The 17239-nt window shown below is 54.2% G+C and overlaps 1 protein-coding gene and 1 long non-coding RNA gene across 3 annotated transcripts; one reads left to right on the top strand and one right to left on the bottom strand.

Moving 5' to 3' along the window:
- Positions 1–1813: 1813 nt before the first annotated feature.
- LOC132363078 (uncharacterized) lies at positions 1814–17213 on the bottom strand. The gene is made up of 3 exons (XR_009502543.1): positions 16993–17213; positions 4480–4580; positions 1814–3400 (listed from the first exon to the last, which is right to left on the bottom strand). It is a non-coding gene; the product is annotated as an uncharacterized LOC132363078 (long non-coding RNA).
- On the top strand, positions 2614–10112 carry MRPL4 (mitochondrial ribosomal protein L4). Of its 2 annotated transcripts, XM_059918461.1 has the most exons (9): positions 2614–2914; positions 3000–3066; positions 3153–3303; positions 5393–5444; positions 6582–6699; positions 7506–7612; positions 7704–7813; positions 7909–7985; positions 9268–10112. In XM_059918461.1, the coding sequence occupies exons 1-9, from the start codon at positions 2858–2860 to the stop codon at positions 9411–9413; spliced, it is 885 nt and encodes a 294-aa protein (XP_059774444.1). In that variant the 5' UTR covers positions 2614–2857; the 3' UTR covers positions 9414–10112. The 2 variants fall into 2 exon arrangements, with proteins under 2 accessions (XP_059774444.1, XP_059774445.1); XM_059918462.1 differs by lacking the exons at positions 2614–2914; positions 3000–3066 and adding an exon at positions 4180–4301 and having other exon boundaries at positions 3225–3303.
- Positions 17214–17239: the final 26 nt, after the last annotated feature.

Here is a 17239-nt window from a genome sequence, read left to right as displayed (position 1 = left end):
TGTTACAGGCACTATACTGGTTGCAGGGAACAAGACAGAGCAAAATTTCTGCCAAGAGGGGGAGACAAAATTTCTCCTCTAGTAGGGGAGACAGACAAAAAGCATTAAAAAAAAAACCCAGGAGGGATTTCCCTGGTAGTCCAGTGGTTAAAAATCTGCCTTCCAATGCCTGCCTTCGATCCCTGGTTGGGGAACTAAGAGCCCAAATGCCGCGGGGCGACTAAGCCCGCATGCCGCAACTACTGAGACCCCACGCTCTAGAGCCCACGCGCCACAACTAGAGAGAAGTCCGAGTGCCGCAACTAGAGAAGCCCACACACCACAACTAAGACCCGATGCAGCCAAATAAATAAATAAACAAATATTTTTAAAAAGATAAAGATCCTTTAAAAAAAAAAACCAGGAAATGATATAGGATGTTAGAAGATAAGTACTGATGGAAAAAAATAGGGAGGGATAAGGCGGTCAGAAGGGCCAGGGGTGGGGATTGCAATTTGAAATAGGGTGGTCAGGACAGGCTTCTCGGAGGAGGTGACATTTGAGCAAAGAATTGGAGGTGAGGGATCGAGTCATGTGTAGGAAAAGTATGATCTGGGAAAAGTATGATCCAGGCAGAAGGAACAACAGTACTAAAGGCCCTGAGGTGGGTTCAAAATAAATGACTGAGTCAATGAACAAAGCTTGTGGCCATCAGGAAAGTCCAGCCACCCCTTCCCCCAGTCCCCACTTCTGGCTTTTGCAACTGCTGTTTCCTCAGCCTGGATCACATTTTTTCCTTTGGACAAACTCCTGATGGACCCTCAAGCCTTAGCTCTCCGGTTGCAGCTTCAGAAAAGTTGCCTCTGAGACCCCCGCTGCCACAGATTAGCAGTTCTTCCCCTGTGCTCCCACAGACCCTGTAGACCCTGTTCCCTCCCCCATTCTGATCTTTCAACCTTCTGCACTGGGCTGTGAGTATCTCAAGGGTGTCTGCTGGATTTACCCCAGCAGTACACAGTAGGTGCCCAATAAATCATTAAGCAGCTAAGTGCTGTTCCATCCTTCACCACATAAAATCTAAATTCTCTTGCACAGGACAGACTTGTAAATCTGTCTGTAAAATAATAAACTGGTTCTGGGAGAAGACACACAGCTGGTTGTGGTGGCGGCTTCTGGGAAGGGAAAGAGGTGGGTGGGGGCAGGGCAGGGAACAGAGGATGGAGGAGACAGACTTTTCACTCTAGCTTTCTTTTTGTAGTTCTTGGAATTTTCTTTACTAGGTGTGTGAATTACTTATGCAAACATAAAATGAATAAACAAAATTGTACAAAATTAAAAGACCTTTTAAAATTGCAAAGTGTGTGGAGTTTGAAACACATATCCATGGTTCTTGCAAGGATAGAATGCACAATGAAATACATTATAAGTTTTCATTAATACTTCACAAAAATATCCATATGTTATATATCAGATGCAAAAAAACAACACAAAAGCCTTCAAGTCTTCCACGGTCCACCCCCATCTCTGCCTTGGCTTTTTTTTTTTTTTTTTTTTCCCTTTTTGACCTTTTATTATTTATTTTTATTTGGCTGCATTGGGTCTTAGTTGTGGCACGCAGGCTCTTCGTTACAGCATGCAGTCTTCTTTCCAGTTGCAGCGCCGGGGCTTACTTGCTCCGCAGCATGTGGGATCTTAGTTCCCCCCACCAGGGATCGAACTCCCGTCCCCTGCATTGCAAGGCGGATTCCTAACCACTGGACCACCAGGGAAGTCCCCCACCTTGGCTCTTGTCTTGCTTTGATGATAAAACTCACCTTCAAAATAATAGTAATAATAATAATAATAAAGCTACGCATGTTCTACACATGGCATGCTTTGCCTCCATCATTTCATCGAATCTCACACCTCCCCATTTTCCAGATGAGGACACTGAGGTTGGCTCCCAGACCACGTTCTCGGCGGCTAAACTCGGTCCATTTCTCACTGCCAATCAAGCGCTCAGGTCTGGCCCGCCAGGGCAGGCTGCTATGGGCTCGTGGCGCCGCCTGGAGGCCTGACGGGGAACGTGGCAAAGAACCTAAAAAATGAGCGTTTGGATTTCTGTTGGTGAGAGTGGACGAGGGAGGCAACGCAGGATCTGTGGACTCCCCAGTTTGCTCTCGGAGAGCCCTGGCAGTCTGAGACGCGACAGGACCTTGGCCTAGGAGATGGGGGGAGTCGCATCTCCTAACCTGACGCATTTGAGGGGGACGTGCCCTGGGGGAATCTAAGAGGAGAAGCACGATCCGCCAGGCCCTACCCTGAGGGCTTTCTGTGAGAGATAACGCCCTGCATTTAAACAAACAAGCAAACAAAACCACGTTCCTGGAGAAACCAACGGCTAGGGTCTGGGAGGCACGAAGCGGCCGGGCCCTGGGGACGTGGCCGTCAAAAAAAAAAAAAGCGTAACAGTTATTGGCCATATTCCCTTAGGTGCCCGCCCTAGCACCGCCCAGCCACTTTTCCAGACTTAACGCTCATTGGCTGAACGAGGAGCGTGCCCTTTGAGTAGGGAGGTTTCACTGGCTGGATGACCGCACCGGCTCTTTGGGGGCGGGACCGAAGAGGGGGCGGGGTTTCTTGCTGTGGGGTCGCGCTCCCAGGTGTTGCAGAGGGTTCCTTTAGGCCAGCAGTGAAAATTAGCGTCTGGGGTTAGTCTTGGGGCGGAGGTGGGGACAGGCGTTAGCGGGCCCCGCCGTCTTTGCTCTTGCTCGCCCAACTTTCTAACGCCGAATACAAACCCGGCCGGCGGCGTCGCGGGCGTGACGTCATCGCGAGGCGTCGAGAGAGTCCAGCAGAGGAAGCCTTGACCTCTCTAAGCGTGGGGAGCTGCGCGACAATGCTGCAGCTAGTCCGGGCCGGGGCGCGGGCCTGGCTTCGGCCCAAGGGCTGCCGGGTGAGGCCGGGGACTGAGGGCGGGGTCGGAGGACAAAGGTTGGAGGGTACGGGAATCGTCTCTCACTCTTGCTCACCGTTTACAGGGCCTGAAGGCGCTGGCAGAAGAGGCAGTGCAGCCGGCGGAGAAACCAGAACCGGTGGCGAGCGCGGGTGAGGTTGCTGGGGTTGCCCTAGGAGGGGTGGCAACCGGAAACTCTGACCCTTGCCCCTGACCCCTGACCTCCCAATCGCTCCAGGTCCCCGGGTGCCCGTGCTGCGCAGGTGCGAGCTCCCGGTACTCGGGCACCGGCGTCCCGTGCAGGCCTGGGTCGAGGCCCTGCGGGGCTACGAGCAGGAGCGCTTGGGTCTGACCGAGCTGCACCCAGACGTTTTCTCCGCGACGCCCAGGTGAGTGGGAGCCGAAATGGTGAACTGGGTGGCAGAGGGACGAGGAGCGGGGATTTAGGAATCAGGATGACCTGGGCTCGAGCCTCAGTTTCTCCACCTGTTAGAAGAGAGTGATGAAAAAAAAAGAGAGAGAATGATGGTTTTTCTTGCTGCAGAGTTGTGTGAAGGTGAGGGCTGACAGGTAACATCCTCTGAGGGTTAGGGACGCAGAGCTCTGGAACCCGAGTGACTGGATTCAAATCCTGCCTTCCCCCTTGTGCTTCAGTGTCTCTGTTCTGTCAAACCTCAAACAATTAAATGAGATAATTCTGGCCCATAATATGGTCTGTAGAAATGTTGGTTATTGTTGCTGTTATTGGTTTTTGCAAAAATGAGCACTAACAGTGGTTAAGTCCTTACTGTGTGCTTGGGACAGTCTATTTGTATTTTATTTTATTTTATTTTTGGCCACGTGGCTTGCAGGATCTTAGTTCCCCAACCAGGGATTGATCCTCAGCCCTCAGCAGTGAAAGCACAGAGTCCTAACCACTGGCCTGCCAGGGAATTCCCTTTTTTTTGGGGGGGGGGCGTATTTGCATTTAAAATATATATATTTATTTAGCCGCGTCGGGTCTTAGTTGCCGCATGCAGGATCTTCGTTGCCGCACGCAGGATCTTCGTTGCAGCATGCAGGATCCTTAGTTGCGGCATGCAGAATCTTTTTAGTTGCGACATGTGAGATCTAGTTCCCTGACCAGGGGTCAAACCCGGGCCCCCTGCATTGGGATCGCAGAGTCTTAGCCACTGGACCACCAGGGAAGTCACCCTACTTGCAGTTTAATTAACCAGATCCTCATAGCAACCCTAGGAATGGATTCTATTATTCTTATTTCGTAGGTAAGGAAACTGAGCACAGACATGTTAAGAAATTTGCCCAAGGTCACACAGCTTATAAACTTTAGAGCCAGATCTCAATCCTATATGGGCCAACTCCCAGGACCAAGTTTTCGCTTGCCAAGGTGTGTGATGTCTCTTATGTGTACTGTGTCTGGCACATAAGTGCTATTAGTCTATTACTATTACTTATTTGTATGGTTTGCTCTCTGTCTTTACAGAGTCCCAGTCTGCTAGAGGGTGACAAAAAAAGATAAAAGTGACATATTTTGTTGATTCTGTAAATACTTATGAAGCACTTACTGTGTGCCAGCTTCCATTCTAGGTGTCAGGGATACAGCAGTGAATGAGCACCGAGGTTGCCGATGTTGCTCACAGTCTAAGCCGGGATCAGCAAACTTTTTCTGTAAAGAGCCAGAGAGTAAATGTCTTTGGCTTTGCAGGCTGTAACGTCTCCATGGCAACTACTCATCTTTGTTGATGTAGTACAAAAGCAGCCGTAGACAATGTGTAAGTGAATGAGCGTGGCCGTGTTCCAGTAAAACGTATTTACAAGAACAGGCAGCAGGCCAGATTTGGCCTTACTAGCCATAGTTTGCCAACCCCTGGCAAACCAGCCTGGAAGCCCTGTCCAATGCGAGCCACACGTGTAATTTAAATTCTTCCAGTAGCCAAGTTTTCTTTCAAATAGTGAGAAACAAATGAGATTGATTTCAATAATGTATTTCGTTTAGCCTGATAAATCTAAAATCTTGTCGTTTCACCATGTGGCACTGGCCACCTTTCAGGGCTTTAGTAGCCACACGTGTGGCCAGTGTCTACTGTAAGGAACAGCACAGGGGTAGAGAGGCAAACCAGTCTGTAAAGAAGTGGCAGTAAGGAAGTCGTAATGGGAGGAAAGGAGTAAGGTAAAGCCCTCTTTAGCAAGGGGACTCCTCTTGGAGATACCATTTGGGCTAAGACCGGTAGGCAGAAAAGGAGCCAGCCAGGGGAAGAGCATATCAGGCAGAAGGAACGGCAAGTGCAGAGGCTTGGAGGCTGAACTCCATAGAACGGACACAGTGGAGCTGGAGGTGGTGCAAGATGGGCTCAGAGAGGGACCGGGGCAGGTGACACAGGGCCCTGGAAGTGGATGGGGAGGAGCCGGAGTTTTCATCTAGTGGGGCAGAGAGGGTTTTAAGTGGAAGTGGGCCTGTCGTGTCTCCTTCCTCCACAGGCTGGATATCCTGCACCAGGTTGCCATCTGGCAGAAGAACTTCAAGAGAATTGTGAGTGCCCAGAGTGGGGCGGGGCGGGGGTGTGGGGCAGAGGATGCCCCTGCTGTGTCTTCTCTGGACTGTGGGGCTCAGGCCCCATCCTCTCTCTCCTGACCCATTCACCGATGGGCCATTTGCCGGGCATTTTGTGAACTGCGACTGTGCCCTGGGCATTGTGCTGGGGGACAAGACAGGCGAGGTCCCTGTCCTTTTGAAGCTCCCAGTCTAGTTGGTGAGGAGAACATGAATCAAGTAGTCATGCCTGCAAATGTATAATTAGGGAAGTTGTCTCAGAGAAAGGGGCTTTTAACCTCAGGTGTGTGACAGGCGCTAACCAGGTGAAGCGGGCAGTGGGGCTGGGGTGGAGGGCGTCGGAGCAACACAGGCAGAGCCTCCGTGGCAGGGATCAGGAGGGGCCCAGTGTGACCATGGAGGTCAACAGGGGCAACGTGAGGTGTTTGGATCTTACGCCAAGAGCATTGGTGATGCTGTCATCAATCAGGGTCCCTGCCTTCCGTCCGCCCACCTCAAGTCTGGCGAGTCCTCCCTGGCTCGCCGTGGCCCTGGAGATGAAGTCATCAGCCTGGCATTGAAAGAAGCCTTGCATGATCCCCTACCCCGCACCTCTCCCTGATTCTCCCTAACCCCCACGTCTTTCCCCATGCCCCACCTTCCTTTTATTTTTGTATTTAATTTTATTCATTTATTTATGGCCACGCGGCTTGCAGGATCTTAGTTCGCTGACCAGGGATCGAGGGATCGAACCCCTGCGCCGTGCAGTGGGAGCTCAGAGTCCTAACCACTGGACCGCCAGGGAATTCCCCCAGCTTCCTTTTAGTTACAACCACATGGAAATCATTCAAAAAATACTACGCACCTACTGTGTGTCAGGCAGCAGAGCCCCTGCCTCTCTGAGGCTGATGTTCTGGAGTGGAGGAGGGAACTCTTGATTTCTTTATCCCTCCCTCCCTCCCTCCCAAAGCACTCCGTGCTTGTCCCGATGGAGCCCCAGTCTCTGTGTCTCCTGTCCGGCTCCCCAGCGGCAGGCCGGTCCACCCAGCTCACTGCTGTGTTCCTGGGCCTGGCACCTTTCGTCTGCAATGGCACCTCCCTTGTGGACCTGACTCTTTCCTCACTCTGTGCCTACAGAGCTACGCCAAGACCAAGACCAGGGCCGAGGTGCGGGGCGGTGGCCGGAAGCCCTGGCCACAGAAAGGCAGTGGGCGCGCCAGGCATGGCAGCATCCGCTCCCCAATCTGGCGAGGAGGTAAGCAGGTCTGCCCACGTGCGGTCAGAGGTTGGAGAGTCCGTCCACTTCGCCCCATTTCCCCACAGCTCTGGCCTTGGCCTCTCATCAGGCCATGGCCACAGCCCCTTTTGCCCCACCTCCCATCTCACCTCTCCTGGCCCACACTTCACACAGCACCCAGAGGGCTCTTCCTAAACCTCCCAGCTCCTGCGGCCTTTGCATGAAGTCTGAGCCCCTCATCTTGGCCTTCCAGGCCCTGGTGGCTGCAGACCGCGCCCCCTTGTCCCTTGCACACCCTCTCTGACCAAACAGAGCTGACTCAGAGTCATCTCCCATTTGTCTGGCCAATCCCTCTCATCCTTCTGATGTGTTTGGGCCATGCCTCCTCCAGGAAGCCCTCCCTGACCCTCTTTGGGTCTCCCCACCCCCTGCAACCCCCTGTGCTGCCTGGCACAGCCCTGGTTCCTTCTGGGATCAAGTCTCTGGCTGAATATGAATGGCGTGGGGGCAGGGATCCTGTCCCGCATGTTCCCTGCTGCCCTCCCAGTGCCCAGCAGAGGGAGGACACACGGGTAGACCATCCTCAACCAAGGTTTGACGGCTGAAGACACCAAGCCCCAGTGAGGTGAAGTTACCTGTCCCAGGTGATGCCCGATCCAACCTCCCCTCTCCATCCCTACCTGAGGCCCTGCCCTCTTTGCTGGGGTTCTGCCTGGCCGAGGGCAGCCTCCCTCCTACCTCCCCTGTGCCAGCCACTGGGGCAAATTTCTGACCTCCAAGCCCAGCTGGGGCCTTCACCTATTCACGTACCTCTGCCCCCGCAGGAGGCATTGCCCATGGCCCCCGGGGCCCCACGAGCTACTACTACATGTTGCCCATGAAAGTGCGGGTGCAGGGCCTCAAGGTGGCACTGACCGTCAAGCTAGCCCAGGTACAGCAGCAGTCCTGCCGGGAGCCACGGGGGTCCTGGGGTGTGGGCTGTGGGTGCAGGGTGGGCTCAGACTGTCCTTTCCTCCCACCAGGACGACCTGCACATCGTGGACTCCCTGGAGCTGCCGACCGCAGACCCCCAGTACCTGATCGAGCTGGCCCGCTACCGCCGCTGGGGCGACTCCGTCCTCCTTGTGGACTTGTGAGGGTGCCGGGCAGAGCAGGGGGGGCTGGGGCAGGGGGGCATGGGGGGCGGTCCGTCCTCAGCAGGGGTTCACCTCTTGGCCTCTGTTTCAGAGAACTTGAGGACATGCCCCAGAACATTGTGGCAGCTGCCTCTGGGCTGAAGACCTTCAACCTAGTCCCTGCTATTGGTGAGCAAAGGGCCCCGCTCTGTCTCCCAGACCCCCAGAGAGTGCAGCATGGGCCAGTTCAAATCCTGTATCTGCAACTTGGTCACAGAGTGGCCTTGGGCAGTGACCACCCTCCCCCACCCAACCCTCAGTTTGCCCAGACGGAGCACTGGGAGAATGACGTGTTTCTTGAAGAAAACTTCTGAGGGGAATTCCCTGGTGGTCCAGTAGTTAGGACTCCATGCTCTCACTGCTGTGGCCCGGGTTCGATCCCTGGTCCGGGAACTAAGATCCCACAAGCTGCACGGTGCAGCCAAAAAACAAAAAACACTCTGAGATCACGTCTGTCCAAGCTCGGGCCACAGTGCCAGGCGTGGAGTGAGTCTGAGGGCCCACTGGCTGTCCCCACCCGGCTCCTCGCTCAGAGACTCAGGATCAGGGCTGTCCTGAGTACGTCACACCAGTGGCTGCGGTGACTAATCCCCAGAGCTCTCTCCTGGTCTCCTGATTGTGTGCCCTGCTGCCTCCTGGACAGCGGCACGTGGGGTCTCCTAGTCATCTTGGCACACAAGACCTTCCTCCTCCCAGCAGCTCCGGCCCCAGACCACACTGTCCCCCTCCACTCCAGTCTGTTAGCTCACCGCCAGCGCTGTCTCTAAACATATCCAGAATCCAGCCGCTTCTGACCGCCCTGGGCCAGCTCCCACCATCTGCCTGGACCGGCACAGTTAGGGCACAGCGGCCTCTGCCCTGGTCCCAGGCTCCTGCTGACCGACTCCTCCCCACAGTCTGTCCTGCACTCCCGTCCCCGCCACTCCCACTACGGCCACCAGAGGGCGCCTGAGCACCTGAGTCAGGTCCTGTCCCTCTGCCCACCACCCTCCAGGGCTCCCTCGTCACTCAGGGTAAAAGCCCAAGTCTTCCCCAGAGGACCACAGATCCTGCATGCCCTGCCCTGCCCTGCCCTCCGCTTCCTTCCCCTCATCACTCACTGCAGCCCCGTGGGCCTCCCTCAGTACATCGTGTTTGTTTATCTGCTCTGTTTACCGTCAGCCTCCCCCACTGGGGTGTGAGGTGGGGACCGTGCCCGAGCACAGGGCAGAGTTGGGCACTCAGGACGCTCTCGGTTGGAAGTTGATGAGCTAAGGGCAGTCTCTTGCCCAGGGTCTTGCTGGGGGTGAGCGACTGAGCCAGGGTTTGAACCCAGGCTACGGGGCTCAGGACCAACCCTACACCAGACCCTGGTGCCTCTGTTGGGGGCAGGGGGGGCCCGCCCTGACTGTGCCTCCACCCCGCCCCCCAGGCCTGAACGTGCACAGCATGCTCAAGCACCAGACCCTGGTCCTGACCCTGCCGACCGTCGCCTTCCTGGAGGAGAAGCTGCTCTGGCACGACTCGCGCTACACGCCCCTCTACCCCTTCCGCCTGCCCTACCGCGACTTCCCCTGAGCCCCACGCTGCACCCCCAGGGCCCATCGGCCACCCTCCTTCCTGCTCGCTGCCCACGCAGTGCGCCTGCTCTGAGCCAGGCCGAGCCCCTGGTGGGCTTGGGAGCCTCCCGCTCACCCTGCAAGGGCGGCCAGAACCCCTCGTCCCAGTGGGAAGCTGAGGCCACTCACAGAGCAGCCAAGCAGGCATCACTACCGGGAAGGGGCCGCTGACTGGAGCTTGGGGCCGCTTCTGCCCCAAGTCTCTCTTTTGTGTAAGATAAATTTTACTTTTTAATCAAAGAGGAGAAACAGAACAACAGCTCATTGCCGTTTTGTGAATAATTCCATTTGGCGAGTTAGGCTCTTTCCCCGGTGCGGGGCACCGCTGGGTACCCGGCTGCCTCAAGGCACTGTTTATAGAAATGACCCACCATCAACTTCTCTGGGGTGAGTCAGCCTCAGGGAGCACGCAGAGAGCCAGCCGTTGCTAGGAACCCACTCGTGGTGCCTCCCAATCCCAAGCACTCTCACCGAGCGCTTGCATCCCTGACGGGGCTTGTGGTCCCATTTATTATGGTCCTTCAGTCCAAGTGTGGACCTGATTCCCCAAGTGGGTGCAGTGTGGAAACCTGAGCTTTCATCACAGTGATTTTCCCTAAGCACAGAGTATCAACGTGGTCAGTAAATGAGTGAATAAACATTTTTTAAAAACACCAAACCGGTATCTTGATCCTTGAGTCTGCTGGTGTTATTTGCCCCCCACAAGTTGTTGTTGCTAATTGTCACAATACAGACTATAAAGTAACGTGGTCAGTTTCTTTAAAGTCAGCTGGGGGCTTCCTTGGTGGTGCAGTGGTTAGGAATCCGGCAGCCAATGCAGGGGACACAGGTTTGAGTCCTGGTCCGGGAAGATCCCACACACCGTGGAGCAACAAAGCCCGTGCACCACAGCTACTGAGCCTGCGCTCTAGAGCCCCTGAGCCACAACTACTGAGCCCACGTGCCACTACTGAAGCCTGCGCGCCTAGAGCCCATGCTCTGCAACAAGAGAAGCCACTGCAACGAGAAGCCCGCGCACCGCAACAAAGAGTAGCCCCCGCTCGCCACAACTAGAGAAAGCCCGCATGCAGCAACGAAGACCCAACCCAGCCTAAATAAATAAATAAATAAAATTTACTTTTTAAAAAAAAAAGAAGGGGTGCAGGGGCTGGGTGGGAAATGCTGGGCTAAACCCAAGCTATTACCTACCTCTCCCTGTGCCTCTCACCAGCCCCGCAGGGACACCGAGGCCCCAAGTAAGACCCATCTGTTGTCCTGACAGCGCCCAGCCTAGTCGTAGCTATGTGTAATCAGGCTCAGTTGTCCACATCACAGCCGTCAGGAAACAGGGTGAAGGAAGGGGTCAGAACCTGTTGCTGACACTGGGATCCCTCGGCCAGATCAAGGATGGAAAAAGACATCAGAAAAAAATGATCCGGGGTCTAGAATGTGCTAATGATCAGGGCATAGTATGTGTATTAGTTTCCTAGGCTACCTTAACAAAGTACCACAGACTAGGGCTTCAGCTACAGAAAAGTACTGTCGCATGGTTCTTGGAAGCAAAAGACCAAGACCAAGATGTCATTCCTTCCGAGGCTGTGAGGCAGGCTCTGTCCCATCCCTCTCCCCTAGATTCTGGTGGTTTGCTGGCATCCTTGGTATTTCTTGGCTTGATACATCACCCTGATCTCTGTCCTCATCTTCACATGGCATTGTCCCTCTGTGTGTGTGTGTGTGTGTGTGTGTGTGTGTCTGTGTGTCTGTGTTCAAATTTCCCCTTTTTATAAGAGCGACAGTCATGTTGGGTTAGGGCCCACCCTAATGACCTCACCTGAACTTGATCATCTGCAAAGACCCTATTTCTAAATAAGATAAAAATCTGGGGGTTAGCACTTTTTTTCCCCCTGGGGAAGAGAGGTAGTTGAACCATTACACCCTGGGTGTAAGGGGAAGGAAGGAACAAGACTGGCCGTGAGGACTATGGAAGTTGGCACATGTGGCTTCATCACATGTCCTCTTTGCTGATGTCTATTTTGAAATTCTGTATAATTTTTTTAAAATTTTTTTAGAGAGAGATGGGTGAAGACACTTCTTCAGGGGAGCTGTTGCTAGTTGCTACCTGTACATCCCTATCACAGGGGGACATCCCTGGCGGTCCAGTGGTTAAGACTCCGCACTTCCAATGTAGGGAGCACGGATTCAATCCCTGGTCGGGGAAATAAGATCCCACATGCTGCGCGGCACGGCCAAAAAAAAAAAAAAAAAAAAAGCCCTATCACACCCTCTTGGGACATGGGTTAACCCAGAGCCTAGAGAGGAAGGTGACTTCACAGCCTTTGAAAAATATCCCTGAAGGCAGGACACCAGAGACTCAGGCTGACCCTGGCTTAAGAAAGCTCAAGTGAGTCAACGGGGCTGGGATCTGACCCCCAGGAGATCCAGGGGGCGAGGCAGGCGGTTCTCATGGTGGAGTCAGGGTGTCTGCTTCTTGGTGGTCAGCATGGAGGCCCACCAGGAGAGAGATGAGAGGGTAGGACCAGACCCCAAGGGCTGAGGGAAGAGCCACAACCCATATCAAAGATGCCTCCATGCCAGCGAAGGGGTCTCCAGGAAGAGGAAGCCTCAAAGAGCCCCCCCAGAACACTTTAACACACTGCTGGGGTACCCAAAAGGGCAAAGCCACCAGCCATGGAGGAAATGCCCTGTCCCCTCCTCCTTGCACCTGGGCAGGAGGGACCCACAGGCTGGTGAGAGGAGGTGAGGGGGACAGAAAGAGGGTCAACAGCAGGGGCACCAGGCCCTTCTTCTCTACCAAAGCTTCCAGCCTGAAGAAGCCTGACCTGGGGCTCCCATCCAACACCAAGTTCCGAGATTTGAACGTGATGCTGATCGGGTCCTGAGTCCGGGGCGGGATTTTCAGCCAGGGTCAAAGCAGAGTCCACCACAGAATAAACTTTCAAGTGGAAGGAGAAGCCAAGTTATGTTTTGATCAACATCCAAACGTCATGCATTTTTGCTTTGCACCCTGGGGCTCTGATGAGGAACCGTGATGCTAGAATGAACTAATCTGTGGGCACAGAGGAGGAAGTCTGTATTCCTAGGAAGTTTGAGGGGGGATTCTCAGAGCTGAGTCCTATGGAAACAGACAACTTGTAACTCCTGTTATCTGTTCCTGCACACGAATGGTCTTACTGAAATCTTGGGACTTCCCTGGTGAGGCAGTGGATAAGACTCCGCCCTCCTAGTGCAGGGGGCCCGGGTTCGATCCGTGGTCGGGGAACTAGATCCCACATGCATGCCACAACTAAGAGTTCACATGCCATAACTAAGGAGCCCGCGAGCCACAACTAAGGAGCCCACCTGATGCAACTAAGAACTGGCACAACCACAGTAAGTAAATAATGTTAAAAAAAGAAAAAAAATCTTAGACCCACCCTTTGAGGGATGCATTACCATCCCTTTCTACAGCTGAGGCCATCTAGGTACCACCAGGGGAAGTGGCTTGCTCAAGGTCACAGCTGGTGGCAGGTGCACTTTGGCCACATCCCCTCGGTACTTGCTGGTCCGTGCACACCCCCAGTTGCCTTTGCTGCAGGATTGTGCTTGGCTTGTCCACTGGACAGATCAGAAGGACTGGGGAACCACAATGAGATACCACTTCCCACCCATTAGGATGGCAATCACCATAATAATAAAACAAAATAAATATTAGCAAGGATGTGGAGAAATTGGAATCCTGGAACCTTTGTACTTTGCCGGTGGGAATGTATTGATAAAATGGTGCAGCTGCCATGGAAAACAGTCTGACAGTTCCTCAAAAAGTTGAACATGGAATTACCATGGGACTCAACAATTCCACTCCCAAGGTATACACCCAAAAGAAATGAAAGCATGTTCATGCAACAACTTGTACCTGAATGCTCATGGCAGCATTACTCATAAGAGCCAAAATGTGGAAACAACCCAAATGTCTATCCATTGATGAATGGATAAACAAACTGATATAGCCTTACAATGGAATATTACTCAGACTATGACCTGAACAGTATGAAGGTTCCTCAGAAAATTAAAAATAGAACTACCTATAACATTATAAATCAACTATATTTCAATAAAAAATTTTTAAAAATAAAAAATAAAAATAGAACTACCATATGATCCAGGAATTCCACTTCTGGGTATTTATCTGAAGGAAACAAAGTTGTTCTCTTGAAAAGACATCTGGGAATTCCCTGGCGGTCCAGTGGTTAGGACCTGGCACTTTCCCTGCAGGGGCCAGGTTCAATCCCTGGTTGGGGAACTAAGATCCCACAAGCTCTGTGGCAAAAAAAAAAAAAAAAAGAAAGAAAAAAAAGATATCTGGACCTTGTGCTCCTAGCCCTGTTACAACCTGGTAGATGAAATCCTCTGGTAACCTTTTGTAAAAGCGGTAGGAGAGGAATTCTGGGCTGGAGAAACAGCATGTGCAGAATGTTCAGAGAATAAGAGAAGTTCATCCATCCAACAAATATGTATTGACCATCTGCCTATAATGACCAGACATTGAATCAGATGCTGGGGCTGAGAGGGTCCCTGGCCTTCTGGAGCTCACGCAAATGGAGGTGACACAAGTCAATCAAAAGAATTTCAGCAAGTGAGGGGTATCCCTGGTGGCGCAGTGGTTGAGAATCTGCCTGCCAATGCAGGGGACACGGGTTCGAGCCCTGGTCTGGGAAGATCCCACATGCCACGGAGCAACTAGGCCTGTGAGCCACAACTACTGAGCCTGCGCGTCTGGAGCCTGTGCTCCGCAACAAGAGAGGCCGCAATAGTGAGAGGCCCGCGCACCGCGATGAAGAGTGGCCCCCGCTTGCCGCAACTAGAGAAAAGCCCTCGCACAGAAACAAGGACCCAACACAACCAAAAATAAATAATTAATTAATTAATTAAAAAAAAAAAAAAAGAATTTCAGCAAGTGAATGAAGTTTCAGTAATGAAACCATAAGAGCAAGTGACAGGGAATGTTTAGGGTGTGGCCCAGGATGGAAGGAGTCAGGGAGTCGGGGAGCATCCGGGAAAGCTTTTAGGAAGAGGCTCAGGCCACAAGAAAGGGCTGGCCATATCAGGGACGAGAAGAAGAGCATTCCAGGTCAAGGGAACTGCAATGTGGTCACGCCAGACCTCAGAATGAGGGGCGAGCAGGCATGATGTCATGGAGTGGGGTTTGGGTACTTCCGCCCTGGGTCCACAGCCTCTGGTCTGCAGTGGGGCCATTCCCTGACCTTCCTGAGACTGCCTGGCACCCTGGAGGAAGCCCTGCCCTTCCTGGTGGCTGCAGCAAAGGGATGGGGAACATCTGCTTCCCTTTCTTCCAAGAAAGCACAAAGGGAACGTAGACTAGGGGGTGCGTGCTTCTTCTGCCAAACTGCCCCCTATTATCACCCCATTCTCATCTCAGGAAATGGCCCTCCGCCCTCCTAGGACCTCAGACCAGGACCAAGTAGTTGATCTTGACTCTGCCTGCCCCCACATCCCAGCAAACACAGTTGGACCTGCTGCCAAAATAAATGCCAAATTGAACCGTATCTCCCCAGTGCCATTGCCCACTCCAGGCTCCATCATTGCTCCCCTGCACTGGAGCAGTCACCTCCTTTCCAGTCTCCTGGCTTCCTTCTACCCTGTCCTCCCCACCACCTGACTCTAGCTCCTGCTGTCTCAGGAGGGTGCCTGTAAAGGCCTGAGTCAGGGCGTGTCCCTGCTCCGCTCAGAACCCTCCATGGCTCCCACCTCACTCAGAGGAAAGGCCAAAGTCCTCCCCAGGCCATGCTCTACCCCATTCCCTCCCTGCCCTCCTCTCTTCCAATTCTCTCCCTCCCTTACTGCATTCCAGCAATACTAGCCTCCTGGCTGTTCCTTAAGGCAGTTCCTACCTCAGGGCCTTGGCACATTCAGTGTTCTCTGCTTGGTACATTCCTTCCCTGATACTGTCAGGACTCTCTGCTCTTTGCTCAAACGTCACCTTCTCAGTCTTTCCCAGAATACTCTATTTAAAGGTTTATTAACCTTCACATTTCCTATTCCCTTCCCTGCTTTACTTTCTCTTAGCACTAATCACAAGCTATGTCTCCATATATCTTATTTTTGTTTCTGTCGTCCGGACTAAGACGATCTCTGCATGATGGTAGGGATTTTGGTCTATTCTGTTCATTGCTGCGTCCCCAGCACCTGGAACGATGCCTGGCACACAGCAGGCTCTCAATCAACGCTGCGTAGCAAGTGTTGAGAGACAGAAGGAAGAAGCACGATTTTCCCGCTGTAAGGGGGACCAGAGCCGCGCGGGGGAGCTCGCCGCCCGCACTTGGGACAGAGGCCAAAGTAAGCAGTGATCTGAACCTGGTAACAATTCTCCGGAAAATGACCCCCCCGGCGGAGGATTTTCCTAGACCCTTCCAGGGACGTCCCCGGCCCCCGCTCTGCGCCTCTGCCCAGTCCATTTGGGGCGGGAATTCAACACCCTCCACCCTCCAAGAAGAAAGATCCCCGTGGAAATTCCTTAGGAACAATCGGGGCGGAGCGAGGGACTCTTTTCTGGCTGGCGAGTCGTTCGCAGCCCCTTCCCCGGGAGGAAGGGGTCGAGCGTCCTTGAAGCCCCCTCCCTTCCCCGTCTGCTGCGCGACCTCCTTGGTCCTTCTGAGGTCTCCCTGGCGACGCGGCGCGCGCGCCACAACAGGAAGCCTTAGGCGGCGGGGTTCCGCGCTCGGAGACTCCAGGATCCCCAGCCTTGACATGGGGGATGCCGAGTCTTGGGCGGTCACACGCGCAGGCGTGGCTTGGGGGGGAGGCGGTGGCGTGGGACGGCCTATAGACGCGGCGCGGGACCTCACAATGTCCCCCAAACACCCTAATGGGACAAGCCGGGGCAAACACCCGCACAGATTTAGTGCTGGCGCCCGGGGTTCGAGTTACAGGAGCTAAGAGCAGAGGACAGGGGTTTGAGCGCCCCCTCTCCCCGCCCCATTCCGGGGCCTGGGAGCTGCCTCAGTTTCCCTGCAGAAGGCAAGCATTCGAGCGCCCCCTCTCTCCTCCCCCGTCAAGGTCTGCGGCCTCAGTTTCCCCGCGGAGCCTGGGAACTGCAACGGAGGGGCTCGGCACGTCAGGACCACGCGGCTTCCTTCCTTTTTCTGGAAGCTGTAAAGACGCCCCCGCGCTGGAGGCCGAAAGGGGAAGCGAGGCCGCGGGGGAGTGGGAGCGCCCATCGGTGGGGGACGCGGAGCCCCGGACGTGATGCGCCTTGCGTCCTCTCCCCCAGGGTTCACAGGCGCCTGAAAGTGCCTGGGCTTTCTGCGGCCGCTTCTCAGGACATCTCGGTGTCAGCTGGGCGGGGACATGACCCTTTGGGGAGGGGCACCCTTGATCAAGAGCGCCCCCGGAGGATTCCTGGGGCCCCACCGAAACGAGGGACCGTCCACTCGGTTAAAGAGGCCTGCTTGCGCTGGGGAGTGAGACTTGAGTTCGAATGCCCTCGCACCTTGGAGCCTCAGTTTACCCCTCTGTGGAACGGACACAATAGCAGTCCCTACCGTCCAGGGTGGTTGGCAGTATCCAACAAAGCGCTGTGTAAACGCAGAATCAAGGGTAGCCGAGCCCAGGGACGGGGCCCCTAGCGCCGGGAGTAGGTCTCCGGGTTGTCTTCTGGCCGCTGCCGCCAGGCAGCCCTCACTACTTCAATTCGGAAATTCCGGTGCGAGAGCGGCCAGCGAGAGGGGACAACCCTGCTCGGCCCCGGCACCCTCTCAATCCGGAAATGCCAGAGCCCTCGTTCCGGAG

The sequence above is a fragment of the Balaenoptera ricei genome, chromosome 3 (genome assembly GCF_028023285.1).
Source record: "Balaenoptera ricei isolate mBalRic1 chromosome 3, mBalRic1.hap2, whole genome shotgun sequence".
Lineage (NCBI taxonomy): Eukaryota > Metazoa > Chordata > Mammalia > Artiodactyla > Balaenopteridae > Balaenoptera > Balaenoptera ricei.
This window is presented reverse-complemented; position numbering and strand designations above follow the sequence as displayed.